The following is a 14,600-nucleotide window of genomic DNA, read 5'->3' as shown; positions in this document are numbered from 1 at the left end:
ATCCAGCATGATCCTTGTGGCACACAGCTGGTCCCAGCCTGCCCGTCTGAAAAGCAACCCTCCACCACCACCCTCTGTCTTCTGCCTTTGAGCCAGTTCTGTATCTAAATGGCTAGTTATTCCTGTATTCCATGAGATTTAACCTTGATAACCAGTCTACCACGAGGAACCTTGTTGAATGCCTCACTGAAGTCAATAGATCAGTCCACTGCTCTACCCTCATCAATCCTCTTCATTACTTCTTCAAAAAACTCAACCAAGTTAGTGAGACATGATTTCCCATGCACAAAGCCAAGTTGACTATCCATAATCAGTCCTTGCCTATTCAAATACATGTAACTTCTGTCCCTCAGGATTCCTTTCAACAGTTGCCCTATTTCCCAGGAGGAGGTCAACATTTGTACCTTCATTAGTCGGTACATCCACATACTGAATCAGAAAATTTTCTTTTACACACCTAACAAATTCCTCTCCATCTAAACCCTTAACACTACTGCAGTCCCAGTCTATGCGTGGAAAGTTAAAATCCCCTACCATAACCACCCTATTATTCTTACAGATAACTGACATCACCTCACAAATTTGTCTCTCAAATTCCTGCTACCTATTGGAGGGGTCTATAGTACAATCCCAATAAGGTAATCATCCCAGACTGGGACTGCCACAGTGATAAGGGTTTAGATGGAGTGGAATTTATTCACTGTTTACAAGAAGATTTTCTGGTTCAGTGTATGGATGTTCCTATGAGAGAAGGTGCAAAGCCTGACCTACTCTTGGGCTGAGTGGCCTACTTCTGCTCCTACATCTTATGGCCTTAAAAATTAATCTTCAGATGCCTTGCAAATAGTACCACTGAGGATCTGCTGGTAAAATAACTAAGCTAGTTAGAAAGCTTCTTACCATTCACTGAGGCCAGAATCACAAGAAGCAATACCACAATGCCATGACTCTCTTTCATCTTAAGGTCTTATCAGAAGCAACGTCATCTGCGGGAGTGAGAGAGAGAAAAGCAAATAAATAATTATTTGTTATAATTTACTTATTATTCATCTTTTATGCATGCTGTTATATCCAAGACTGGAGGAGAACATTGTTAATCTAGTCTCACTCATGTACAATCACAGCAGACAATAGCAAAGAAAGCAATTACCTGTTATATAATTTACAGAAACCTTGCCTAAAAGCACTCCAAAGAACTGTCAATGATTTTTTTTTGAAGAAACCATTCCAGGTATGGCCAGAATTCTTGAAATGAAATTTTCCACAATCCTTCAGAACTTAAGTTCTCCATGTAATATTAAACATAAAGTATTTTTATAACAATATCATTCAAATATCACTGATGTAATAACAGCCCATGTACAACTAACAGCAAGTTTTTGATGAAATACAGGACTCTGTGGGTCTAACATTCCTGAAAATTCTGAATATCTATGCACCATTTTTACCTTTATGTATTGCTTTGTCTCTCTTTCTCTCTCTGGGTTCATTAAATAGTTAGGTGAAAGTGAGTACTGCCTTCATTAAATAGTTGCTCATCTGGAAACAATCCCAAAAGAAAGTGAGTTAGGTCTTGAAAAAAGTTTCTTTGTGATGTGAACTTTTCTGCTCACCAGCATTCATTTCTGTGCAGCAGGTGGTAAAGATGACAAATGATATTTTGGTCTTCATATCAAGAGGATTCAAGTAAGGAGCATGGATGTTTTATATAGGACCTTAGCTAGACTACATCTAAAATAGTGTGCAGAGTTTTGGTCACCTTATCTAAGGAATAATGCTCTTGCTATAGCGGGTTTACCAGAGTGATTTCTGCCATGGTGGGACTGTTGCATGTGGAGAGGTTGAATCGTTCGGATTATACTCGCTGGAATTCAGAAGAGTAGTGTGGGACCTCATTGAAATTATAAAATTCTAACAGTGGGAGACAGGGTAATTGTAGGAAACATAATCCTGGTGGCTGGAAAGTACAGAACCAGGGGTCATAATCCAAAGGTACAGGATAAACCATTTACGACTGAGATGAAGAAAATGTTCTTCACTTTATCTGTGATCAGTCTGAGGAATTCGTTACCAAAGAAAACTGTCGAGGCCAAAACATTGCAGGATTTTCAAGGCAGCGTTGGATATAATACTGGGATTAAAGGGATCAAAGGGCAAGGGGCAAAGCAAGAACAGACTATTGTCCTGATGATCAACCATGATCAAAATGAATAGTACAGCAGGTTCAAACAGCTGAATGGCCTACTCCTGATCTTATTTTCTAAGTTGATATTCCAAGTTAACCTTGTGAAGGGGCGGGGGTGAGGGAGGGAGGGAGGAGGGGTGTGAACTGCCTGACACCGGGATAACCAGAAGACATCAATTTAAAGTGAATGGCAAATTAACTGATGGTGACGTGAGGAAAAGCCTCACTGAAAGGCAACACATTACACAACTCATTGCGATTCTATTGACGAACCCTGACAATCTATCCACTCTGAGATTAAAGATTTTCTGTTAAAAGGGCCTCTGCGTTCTCTAAAATGTTTACGATGTGGAGCGGCCGGTATTGGACTGGGGTGAGCAACGTTAAAATAAACAATCACACAACATCAGGTTATAGTCCAACAGGTTTACTTGGAAGTACAAGCTTTCGGAGCGCTGCTCCTCGTTAATTGGTGCCTCCCTACCTGAAGGAGCAGCGCTCTGAAAGCTAGTGCTTCCAAATAAACCTGTTGGACTATAACCTGATGTTGTGTGATTTTTAATTTTAAAATGTTCATGCTCAATCTCTCTTTAAGTCGCGTCATAAAACAATCCACAGCCATGACTGGACACGGATAAAAGGTAAGGTTTTACTGACAGCTTTCCCGTTTGGACAAGTGAAGGCAAAACAGGGCTGCACCTCGAGATCGCCCCCTTCAGCTCGTCAAGCACCAAGCAACACTTTACCTGGAGTTTTATTTTCCCCCCAAACACAGTTTTCATTCACTTTCAGTCTCTTCTTTTCTTTCAGATTTGCGAGGGCTCTGATTTATTTCCAGAAAAGTCCCCGAATTTGCTTTTATGCTCAGGAATTTTTCCTTCATCCGCTTTAAGGTTATAACAGTCAGAATGCAGATATCCCCGCTTTGAATGTTGCCTGATCAATTCCGCACTTCCGTATTTATTTATTGGTTTATTCTTGTTGTGTGTCGGAATATCACCTCCTCTTGAAGTTAATCTCAGCGGCGCCGTTGTGTTTTGTCTGAGAGAGTTGGGGGCTGGGGTCGGCTCACATTACATTTCCCAGTCTTCAGTATTCACGGCCTCAGCAAAGTAACACCCCGCACTCAGCGCCGAGTAAAGCTTCATTTAAAACCAGAGGATTAACAACTTATTTCAAGAGGCGATGGTTCTCTCGAGCTGAATGAATGTTTATCTTTGAAACATAACCGCACTGTAACAAGGTTTTGTAGACTGGCTGGTTGCGGTGTTTTGACGTGGGTGGCTATAAAAAAAAGGTAACTCGTGAACGCATAGAATCAAGAATCCCAACCAACAAGTACAGACCGACCCTCCGAAGAGCATCCCACCCAGACCCAGCCGCCTGTAACCCCACATTTCCCATGGCGAATCCACCGAGTTTGCACATCCCCGGACACGATGGACAACTAAGCATGACCAAGCCACCTAAACTGAGGGATCTGAGCAGAGCAGATAAAAATCCTCCCACTCATGCTCCTGTTCCTTTATACTGACAGGACCCAATTCCATATTCTCATAAGCGATTACAGACTCTTTAATGTTTTAAACATTTCACTGGACAATCCCCATCTACGGCCCATTTGGCTCCTTGTGTTTAATTGGGATCTTTCAAAGTGAAGAACAACGTCCCAGTTCCACGGGAAATAAAACCTATCCCGGAAAATAAAGAATCTTTCAAGCTCCCTGCTTACTTGAGACAGTTTGATTGAAGGTTTTTGACCTTTTCCAGCAGATCTTTAAAAACGAAGAACATTCACAGCAGCAAATGCCTGAAGAATCCCACTTTCGTTTTTAATGAATCCTGATCACAGGGTGTGGTGTCACTTATTGGCTGGATTTTATTGCCTATCCCTAATTTCCCTGAAGTCGATAGCTGTGAGCTGTTTTCTGAGATTTTGAACCAGCAACCCTGAGGGAACTGTGATATATTTCCAAGTTGGGATGGTAAATGACTTTGAAGGGAGTTTGTTGGAGCTGATATATATCTGCTGCCCTTGTCCTTCAGATGTTAATTTCGAACGTGTTGTTTAAGAACTTATAAAATGAACGATTGTTACTCTTTCTGAAAAGATACTTGATTGGTGTCAATGTTTTCTTTTGAAATTAACCCTTACAGAGAAACATTGTCACATGTCAATAACCCAAGGAAAACTGAACAAAGGATGCCCACTTTTCAGAATGTACATCTAAGAAAACCACAAAACTCAAAAATGTCATTAAATTAAATCATAATACCCTTGCAGTGTTGACCTTGCAGTTTAGACCCTGAATGTGTCTCAAGCTGACACCATATGTCCCGTTTCCATTTACCACGCCATTAAAAACAGGCAGGCAGCCTGAGTGACCCAAGAAATAGGTATTGTGCATCACCAAACTATCAATGACCCCTGATGAGGCTCCCTGTATTCAGCCCACCACCAGGTAGCCAAGACTAAAGAAGACTTCACATAGAGGGCCTGTTACTCGGAATTCTGGACTCAGGAAAACAGCAAAGTAACATGCTCAGTTCTGTCAGCATAGAAGAGGGGATTGAGGTTGAGCTGAGAGTGCAGGAATATCTTGTAACAGAAATTCCACCATGCAAAATGGACTGGAGAAAATTTCCTGGAGACTGGAAGTTACAAGGGGCCTTATTTCCAAAAGGCCTTCAACAAAGTGCTGTACAAGAGGCTGCAGCATAATATAGAGATGCATGGTGTCACAGGTAAATTATTAGTACTGATAGACAATTGGTTGACTCACAGGAAGCAAAGAGTGGGGATAAACAGTGCTATTCTTGTTGACCATCAGTAACTAGTGGTGCCCCTCAGGGATCGGTGTTGGGACTGCAATTACTTACAATTATATAGATGATTGGGAGTAAGGGACCATGTGTAGTGTGTCAAAGTTTGCAGATAACACTAAGATGAGTGGCAGAGCAAAGTGTGCAGAGAAATGGGAAACTTTGCAAAGCGACATGGATACTATAAGTGAGTGGACAAAGGTCTGGCAGATGGAATACAATGTTAAGAAATGTGAAGTCATCAATTTTGGTAGGAATAACAATAAAAAGGAATATTACTTGAATGGTTAAAAAGTTGCAGCATACTGCTATGCAGAGGGACCTGAGTATCCTTGTACATGAATCAGGTTGGTCTGTAGGTACAACAGATAATTAGAAAGGCAAATGAAATTTTGTTCTTCATTGTTAAAGGGATTGAGTTTAAAGTAAGGTTATGTTGCAGCTGTACAAGGTGTTGGTGAGGCCACATCTGCAGTACTGCATGTAGTTTTGGGTTCTCCTTACTTGAGAAAAGATGGACTGGCACTGGAGGGGGTGCAGGGGAGGTTCACTGGGCTGATTCCAGAGTTGAGGGGGATGGCTTATGAGGAATTACTGGTTATACTAATTGGAATTTAGAAGAATGAGGGTTGATCTTACAGAAACGTATAAAATTTGAAGGGAATAGACAAGATAGATGGAGAGAGGATGTTTCCACTAGCACGTGAAACAAGGGCAAGAGGGTATAGCCTCAAGATTAGAAGGAGCAGATTTCAGAATGAATTGCAAAGGAGCTTCTTTACTCAGAGGGTTGTGAATCTATGGAATTCCCTGCCCAGTGAAGTAGTCGACACTAATTCAGTAAATATGTTTAAAGCTAAGATTGATTTTGTTTTGAAGAATAAAAGAATTAAGGGATACGGTAAGAGGGCGGGCAAGTGGAGCTGAGTCCATGAAAAGACCAGCCGTGATCTTATTGAATGGTGGAGAAGGCTTGAAGGGCCAGATGGTCCATTCCTGCTCCTCATTCTTGTTTTCTTATGTTCTTTTGTTCTTTAATGAGAAATTTTATCTGAAAACTATTCAGCTTGCAGGGCATTGTTTCACAATCTTGAGCCTCTTTGACACTGAGTGGAGGAGGGACCAAACCTAACTATTATTTGGAATTATGTTTGTCATCTATATAAATGATATGGATGTGAACATAGGAGGTATGGTTAATGAGTTTGCAGATGATGCTAATATTAGAGGTGGAGTGGACAGCAAAGAAGGTTACCTCAGACTACAAAGGGATCTTAATGAGACGGACCAATGGGCGCACGAGTGGCAGATGGTGTTTAATTCAGATAAATGTGAGATGCTGCAATATCGAAAGGTAAATCAGAACAGGACTTAGACCCTTAATGGGAGGGTCCTGGGAGTGTTGCTGTACAAGGAGACCTTGGAGTGCAGGTTCACAGTTCCTTGAAAGTGGAGTTGCAGCTAAATAGAACAGTGAATAAGGCATTTGGCATGCTTGCCTTTATTGGTCAAAACACTGAGTATAGGAGTTGGGAAGTCATATTGTGGTTGTACAGGACATTGATTCAGCCACTTTTAGAGTATTGCATGCAATTCTGGTCTCCTTGCTATAAGAAGGATATTGTGCAACTTGAAAGGGTCCAGAAAAGATTTACAAGGATGTTGCCAGGGTTGGAGGATTTGATATATTCAGCTGGTACTATTTTCCCTGGAGTGTCGGAGGCTGAGCAGTGACCTTTGAGGTTTATAAAATCATGTGGGGCATGGATAGGGTAAATAGATGAGGTCTTTCCCCTGGGGTGGAGAGTCCAAAACTAGGTTTAAGGTGAGAGGGGAAAGATTTAAAAGAGACTGAAGGGGAAACCTTTTCACACAGAGGGTGGTGCATTTATGGAATAAGCTACCAGAGGAAGTGGTGGAGGCTGGTACAATTACAACATTTAAAAGTCATTCAGATGGGTGTATGAATAGGAAGAGTTTAGAGGGATATGGGCCAAATACTGGCAAATGGGACTTAATTTATATAGAATATCTGGTCGACATGGATGAGTTGGACCGAAGGGTCTGTTTCTGTGCTGCATATCTCTATGATTGTATTAGTCAGAAGGAGCAGAAGGACATACATTCTGCCAATGCCCGTGGTGACATCCAATACCCAGATTCTCAAGTTTGGCAGAAGGCATCAGTCGGCTACTCCACTAATCTTAATATCACATTGAGCTTCTCAATGTCTCCTGTGCTGACCTTTAGTTTGTCCTCGCACTAAACCACGCACTTGAACTGTTGAATGTATCCAAAGACCATTAATCAGCACGAGATCAAGGTTGAAGCAGCAGCAAAAGGAGCTGTTTATAGATGCCCCACTTTTGCACCAACAAGTAGAGAAAGATGGACCTGCAGCCCAGGTAAAGAATGTACACAGGCTGAGATTTACTGACTGCCTGATGAACACACAAGCTCTCTTTTGTGTATCATCCTCCCAGTCAAATACATTTCTCTTCTTTCTCTCTTAGTTAGTCCCTCAGCATTTATGATGCCTTACTTCCAGTCTAGTTTTAGATCTGACAATCTCATATGCTCAATGTGTGACTTGCAGAACTTGCCACATGTGAGACAGATGATGCTTTAAGAGCCAGGCAGATGAGTTACTTAGATGGTTGTGGGATCCCTCAGACATCACAGATGTCTCTCAAGATGTTCAGTGCCTTCCCAAATGAAACTTCTCCATTTTGTTTGAACGGAACTTGATGGGTAAGTCTGACTTCTTCAGGAATGTTTCAGGATACGCCTAACTGCCTTTCTACGCCTTCTTAGGACAGCCCACCCTGGTACCTGCCCGGGGTGACAGCACTGAGGACGGCCTACCTGCCTTCCGGTTCTTGGTCCACCCCTACATATCATCTGGCCTGTGGACAGCTCTTGATCTGTCCCAGGCCCCTCCTGACTCTCGGTCCGTCCTGACACACCTTCCTGACACCTCTAGGACAGCCCGTTCCCCCTATCTGGGGTGATGGCACACAGGGCAGCCATCAAGTCTTCCGGATGTTGGCCCGCCCCAACATAGCGTCTGGCTCTCGGCTGCTCCGACACACTTTCCAGCCACCTCAAGAACAGCCCGTCCCAATTGTTGATGGGAAATATTCATCCTGGCGTTCTGTTACAATTGGGGTAGTACAAGGATCTGTTTTGGGTCCACTTTTGTTTGTAATTTTTATAAATGACTTAGAAGAGGGCATAGAAGGATGGGTTAGTAAATTTGCGGATGATACTAAGGTCGGTAGAGTTGTGGGTAATGACGAAGGATGTTGTAGGTTACAAAGGGACATAGATAAGCTGCAGAGCTGGGCTGAGAGGTGGCAAATAGAGTTTAATGCAGAAAATTGTGAGGTGATTCACTTTGGAAGGAGTAAGAGGAGTGCAGAGTACCGGGCTGGCTAATGGCAAGATTCTTGGTAGTGTAGATGAGCAGAGAGATCTCTGTGTCCAGGTGCATAGATCCCTGAAAGTTGCCAGCCAGGTTGATAGAGTTGTTAAGAAGGCATGTGGTGTGTTAGCTTTTATTGGTAGAGGGATTGAGTTTTGGAACCATGAGGTCATGCTGCAGCTGTACAAAACTCTGGTGTGGACACATTTAGAGTATTGTGTACAGTTCTAGTCACTGCATTATAGGAAGGATGTGGAAGCTTTGGAAAGGATTTACTAGCATGTTGCCTGGTATGGAAGGAAGGTCTTACGAGGAAAGTCTGAGGGACTTGAGGCTGTTTTCATTAGAGAGAAGGTTGAGAGGTGACTTAATTGAGTCAAATAAGATAATCAGAGGGTTAGATAGGTTGGACAGTGAGAGCCTTTTTCCTCAGTTGGTGATGGCTAGCATGAGGGGACATAGCTTTAAACTGAGGGGTGATAGATATCAGACAGATGTCAGAGGTAGTTTCTTTACTTAGAGAGTAGTAGGGGCATGGAATGCACTGCCTGCAACAGTAGTAGACTCACCAATTTTAACGGCATTTAAGTGGTCATTGGATAAACATATGGACAAGAATGGAATAGTGTAGGTTAGATGGGCTTCAGATTGTTTCCACATGTCGGCGCTATATCGAGGGCTGAAGGGCCTGAACTGCACTGTAATGTTCTATGTTCTGTGCTGTTTCTCTTTTTTGAAATGATATGGATGAGGGCGTAGAAGGTTGGGTTAATAAATTTGCGAAGGACAGTAAGGTCAGTGGAGTTTTGGATAGTGTGGAAGGATGCTGACGATTACAAAGGGACAAAAGTAAGCTACAAAGCTGGGCTGAGAGGTTGGAAATGGATTTTAATCCGGAAGAGTGTGAGGTGATTTACTTTGGAAGGAGTAACAGGAATGCAGAATGCAGGAATGCACTGGGCAAATGGTAAGATTTTTGGTAGCGTAGATGAGCAGAGAGATCTCGGTGTTCATGTACATAGATCCCTGAAAGTTGCCTCCCAGGTTGATCGGGTTGTCAAGAAGGTATACATTGTGTTACCTCCTATTGGTAGAGGAATGGAGTTTTGGAGCCACAAGGTCATGCTGCAGCTCTGCAAAACTCTGGTGCGGCTGCACTTGGAGTATTGTGTACATTTCTGGTCACCACATTATACGAAGGATGTGGAAGGTTTGAAAAAGAGTCAGAGGAGATTTACTAGGATGTTGCCAGGTATGGAGGGAAAGTCTTATGAGGAAAGGCTGAGGGACTTGACTTGACACTGCTTTCGTTAGAGAGAAAAAGGTTGAGAGGTGAATTAATTGAGACATATAAGATAATCAGAGGGTTAGATAAAATGGACAGCGAGAGCCTTTTACCTCGGATGGTGATGGAGAGCATGAGGGGACATAGCTTCAAATTGTGGGGTCTTAGGTATAAGACAGATGTCAGAGGTAGTTTCTTTACTCAGAGAGTAGTAGGGATGTGGAACACACTGCTTGCAACAGTAGTAGACTCGCCAACTTTAAGGGCACTTCAGTGGTCATTGGAAATACATATGGATGAAAATGGAATAGTGTAGAATAGATGGGCTTCAAATTGGTTCCACAGGTTCGTGCAACATTGAGAGCCGAAGGACCTGTACTGCGCTGTTATGTTCTATGTTCTATGTTCTAAAGGGCTAGCCCTATTCACAGGAACAGCTCATCTGGAAAGGTGCATCATTTCACAGAGGCTCAGTCCAAACACCAAAAATAAAGTGAAAACACATGCAAAAAAGAAGAAACCAAAGTGCAGGGGCAAGCCATGCCACAAAATCATCACTGTCCTTTTCTCAAAGTAAAAGAAAAGAGTAACACACACACACAGGCTGTACCAGCCCGTGAAACAACAGCTCCCTAATGAGAACTGAAACACATCTGTAACACATTGACTGTATGGATCAGCAAGTTCAGAAATCAGTTCTCAATAAAAAAAAGGGATACCAGTTAACAAACTGGCCGTATAGATCAGCCAGTTCAGGAATCAGGTTTCCACCCAAAAACAGAAACCAGCAGCAACAGTACACACTGGATGTGAGCAGCCAGATCAGAGTCAGTCTCCTGACACAAATGGAGAGTACTTGACTCTGATTCACAGCCAGCTCTTAGTGTGAACAGGATGTTTGACAGGGGTCCCTGATTGGACCAAATAAACAGCCACAATCAGAGAACTCATATTCTATGAGGTCCACCTGGCTGACCTTGTTACAATCACTACATTTGTCTTTTCTCACACCACGTCCAGTTCATCCATTGCCCAATGCTGACCTACATTAGATTTCAGTCAAGCAACCTCTGATATTTCACATTACTATCCATGTATTGAAATCCTTTTATCATCTCACTGCTCCTTACCTCTGTAATCACCTACAGTTCCACAACCTTCCCAAAAATCTGCAGACTTGCAGCTCTGGTCTCTTGACCATGGCCATTTGCAATTGTTCCACAACTGGTTGCCAGACCTTGGCCATAAACTCTGGAAATCCATCCTTAAATCTGCTGCTTCATGTATAATTTTACTTAACATCAATCCTGTGCACTATCTTGTGCTGACTTTTGAACATGAGAGAGAATGATTCAAGCAATTTCTCACATGATCTCAGAGTATAGTCTCTTAGGTGATCTACCCACATATTAGATTGTGTTACAACTCTCTGGGGTAGTATGTCATGCTGTTCTGGGAGTTGTACCAAACATTAAAACTATTTTTAAACTGAGCACAGTGCCCCAGGTGATTACTAAACTTAGTGATCTCAGACTAAGCCCCACTCTCTGCAATTGGAATCTCAGTTTCCTGACCCACAGGCCCCAATCAGTGAAGACTGGGGACAATATTTCATCCTCACTAATACTCAACACTGGAGCCCCCAAGGGATGCGTACTCAGCCCCCTACTGTATTCACTATATACCCATGACTATCTCGCCAAATACCACACTAATGCCATTTACAAGTTCGCTGATGACACCACCATAGTCGGTCGAATCTCAGATGGCGACGAAATAGACTACAGACGGGAGGTGGAAGACCTGGAAAAATGGTGCACTGAGAACAACCTAGCTCTCAATGCTGGCAAAACTAAGGAACTCATTATTGACTTTTGGCAGGATGTTACTCATGCCCGCCCTATACATTAACGGCACAGGGGTAGAATGAGTGGAGAAGGTCAAGCTCCTGGGGGTGGTCATCCAGAACAAGCTTTCTTGGATTGATTTCAAAGGCCCAACAACATCTCTTCTTCCTCGGGCCGCTGAGGAAATTTGGCATGACGGCGAATACCCTCGCCAACTTTTATAGGTGCACCGTCGACAGCATCTGTCTGGATGTATCACTATCGGTTATGGCAAATGTACCACTCAAGATTGGAGGCAGTTACAGAGAGTGGTGAACTCGGCCCGGACAATCCCAAAGGTCAACCTGCCATCTATAGAACCCAACCACCAGGCCCGCTGCCAAGGAAAGGCAGCCAGCATTCTCAAAGATCCATCCCATCCTGGCAATGCTTTTCTACCATCGGGGAGAAGGTACAGAACCTGCACACACACCAGCTGGTTTCAAAACCGTTTCTACCCTACTGTTATTAGAGTACTGAATGGATTCACAAACTCTTAACATTCGCCTGTACCTGTGTTTTTTTGTTTTTGCTGCTGTTTTACCTGTTATTTACTTAACTATGTTACCTAACTCTGTAATCTATCTGTATTGCTCGCAAGACAAAGCTTTTCACTGTGCCTCCGTACACATGACAATAAATTCAATTCAATTTATCTGACTTCCAGAGCATGGTTAATAGAAAGCATAGATTAGGTTTCTGAACTGGTCACAAATTATGATTTATGACAAGTAAATAGTCTATTACTGCAGGTAGCTGAAAATGTGTTGCTGGAAAAGTGCAGCAGGTCAGGCAGCATCCAGGGAACAGGAGAATCGACGTTTTGGGCATAAGCCCTTCTTCAGGAATCTGCAGGTAAGCAGGTATTACTGCAGGTAAGCAGACATAAACCATTAGTGTATAAACTACGAATGGAAATTCTAATCTTTTTTATTCCAAATATATATTTCATTCATAAAAAAATTTTTGTATATATACACTGTCACAAAAGCAGTTTGGTTCTGCACAGTTATATACCAAGTAAACAGTGGACTTCAACTCTGTCCAAAGAAACAAAGATCTCTCTTATACATGTAATATTAATATTTACATATATTTAAGGCACTAGGAGTGTCCAATAACTGAACAGATTCCCATTTACCTTCAGCAGGAAGACCTCAGACAGAGATCTTTTCCTACTGTGCCTTGGTGGCACCTCCATAGATATGCACACAGGTAAGGGGAAGTTGCCATAATCCTATGGACCATAGTGCTCGCCTCTCATTAGAGAGGTGCTTTAACATGAGTGGGACTGTGGAGAGTGCTTTATGCTAACCTCAGCCAGTACACTTCCTCCCTCAACACACAGGGTGTGTAATATTGATTTGATCCTTCAGTTAATCAGACCCTTAGTGATTGGATGTTTTCCTCTGGGCTTGTCTACCAGTTGGAAAATATCTGTGACTTATTCAAAAGTCAGAGCTTACACAGCAACTGCTGCAGGAAAGGAAACTGGGTTTATTTAGATTTAAACTGAGTTTTCAACTGCAGAAAACAAACAGCTTCTGGGCTGGTAGAAGATTCAGCTCATTTCTTCCTCCCCCCACCCCCTAGCCCCTGCTGATTTTCAACTCCCAAATTGCTTAGGTACCTAAGAACCAATCACACAGTTGTTGGCAAGCAGATATTCTCTGTAATGGATAACTACCACTAATGACGTTTTTTTGTTGCCAATAAGAGATGAACCAGTACACACCCTGCACTCCAGACGATCTGCAACCTGAACTTCAATTACTGTTTGTTCAAGCAGTTGTTTACAATTCCTGCCACAGGTAATAGATTACTCCCTTTCAAAACTGCAGTCACTTCTTGAAAAACAGTTAAAAACAACTTTCTCATTTTTAAAAAAATGCAAAACTACAAAGTCATAGTCCTGACACTCACTGCAGCCTCGATGAGGAGTAACCTCTTCTTTTCCTTTTTCAATGGCATCAAGTAAAGTGAAACATTGAGTCCCAGAACTATTTCTTCTGCAGCAGCAGTTGTTCAAAGATCACACGGTCAGCTACATGTGGAGTAGAACATGCTCTATCCCCAAGCAGTGTCCAATCACGATACAGGCTGAATGGAAGCTGAATAGAGCCAGGAAATCCATCAGTGGGCAATTCTTGTTTGGCTTCCTTCAGAAGAACATGGTGTGGTACGGAGATATTGCCAGACATCCATCAATGTGAGTGAGTGGATTAGGCCCCTCAGCTTCTCCATTGATGACAGCCTCTTCAAGAGTTTAGAGTGTCACAGGCAAGAACAAAGAACAAAGAAAATTACAGGATAAAAGCAAATTACTGCGGATGCTGGAATCTGAAACCAAAAAAGAAAATGCTGGAAAATCTCAGTAGGTCTGGCAGCATCTGTCAGGAGAGAAAAGAGCTGACGTTTCGAGTCTAACTGACCCTTTGTCAAAGGTCTGACAAAGGGTCAGTTAGACTCGAAACGTCAGTTCTTTTCTCTCCTGACAGATGCTGCCAGACCTGCTGAGATTTTCCAGCATTTTCTCTTTTGGAAAGAAAATTACGGCATAGGAACAGGCCCTTTGGCCCTCAAAGCCTGCACTGGTGCAGATCTTTTATCTAAACCTGTTGCTACTTTCTAAGGGTCTGTACATCCTTTGCTGCCTGCCCATTCATGTATCTGTCCAGATACATCTTAAATTACAGTATTGCGAAGGTGCAGTTCTTGAGGGTGCAGGTCAATTTATTATCCTTTTCCCATCCTTTCCAATGGAGTCGAGGAAAATGGATACTTTTTCGATGAAGGTGTTTGCTAAGCACTGATCAGGAGTTCAGCTGGAAATGTATTTGGACAGCAAAGTGGATAAATGAATCTGTCATCTGGCCCCAAAGATGTCTGGCTGAAAATTCTGATGAGATGTACATTAAAGAGGGATTTGTTCCATCCTGTTTCTCTTGATAACAAGTGCAGTAAGCCTGATACTGAGCTCCATGAAAAGCAGGGTAA

The 14,600-nt window shown here is 42.5% G+C and overlaps 2 protein-coding genes across 2 annotated transcripts in view; one reads left to right on the top strand and one right to left on the bottom strand.

Annotated features, from left to right (window-relative positions):
* The window catches only part of LOC122541189 (butyrophilin subfamily 1 member A1-like), a 77,497-nt gene extending 73,373 nt beyond the window's left edge, over window positions 1-4,124 (bottom strand). Inside the window, exons 1-3 of the mRNA XM_043677816.1 lie at window positions 3,918-4,124; window positions 2,932-3,469; window positions 901-986 (exon numbers count right to left, since the gene is read on the bottom strand). Of these exons, the coding sequence (XP_043533751.1) occupies window positions 901-958 (58 nt within the window). The 5' untranslated portion in view covers window positions 959-986; window positions 2,932-3,469; window positions 3,918-4,124. The remainder of the gene's footprint in view (window positions 1-900; window positions 987-2,931; window positions 3,470-3,917) is intronic.
* The window catches only part of LOC122541488 (zinc-binding protein A33-like), a 492,570-nt gene that overhangs the window by 414,626 nt on the left and 63,344 nt on the right, over window positions 1-14,600 (top strand). The gene's annotated exons all lie outside the window — the stretch shown is intronic.

The sequence above is a fragment of the Chiloscyllium plagiosum genome, chromosome 37, assembly GCF_004010195.1.
Source record: "Chiloscyllium plagiosum isolate BGI_BamShark_2017 chromosome 37, ASM401019v2, whole genome shotgun sequence".
NCBI lineage: Eukaryota > Metazoa > Chordata > Chondrichthyes > Orectolobiformes > Hemiscylliidae > Chiloscyllium > Chiloscyllium plagiosum.
This window is presented reverse-complemented; position numbering and strand designations above follow the sequence as displayed.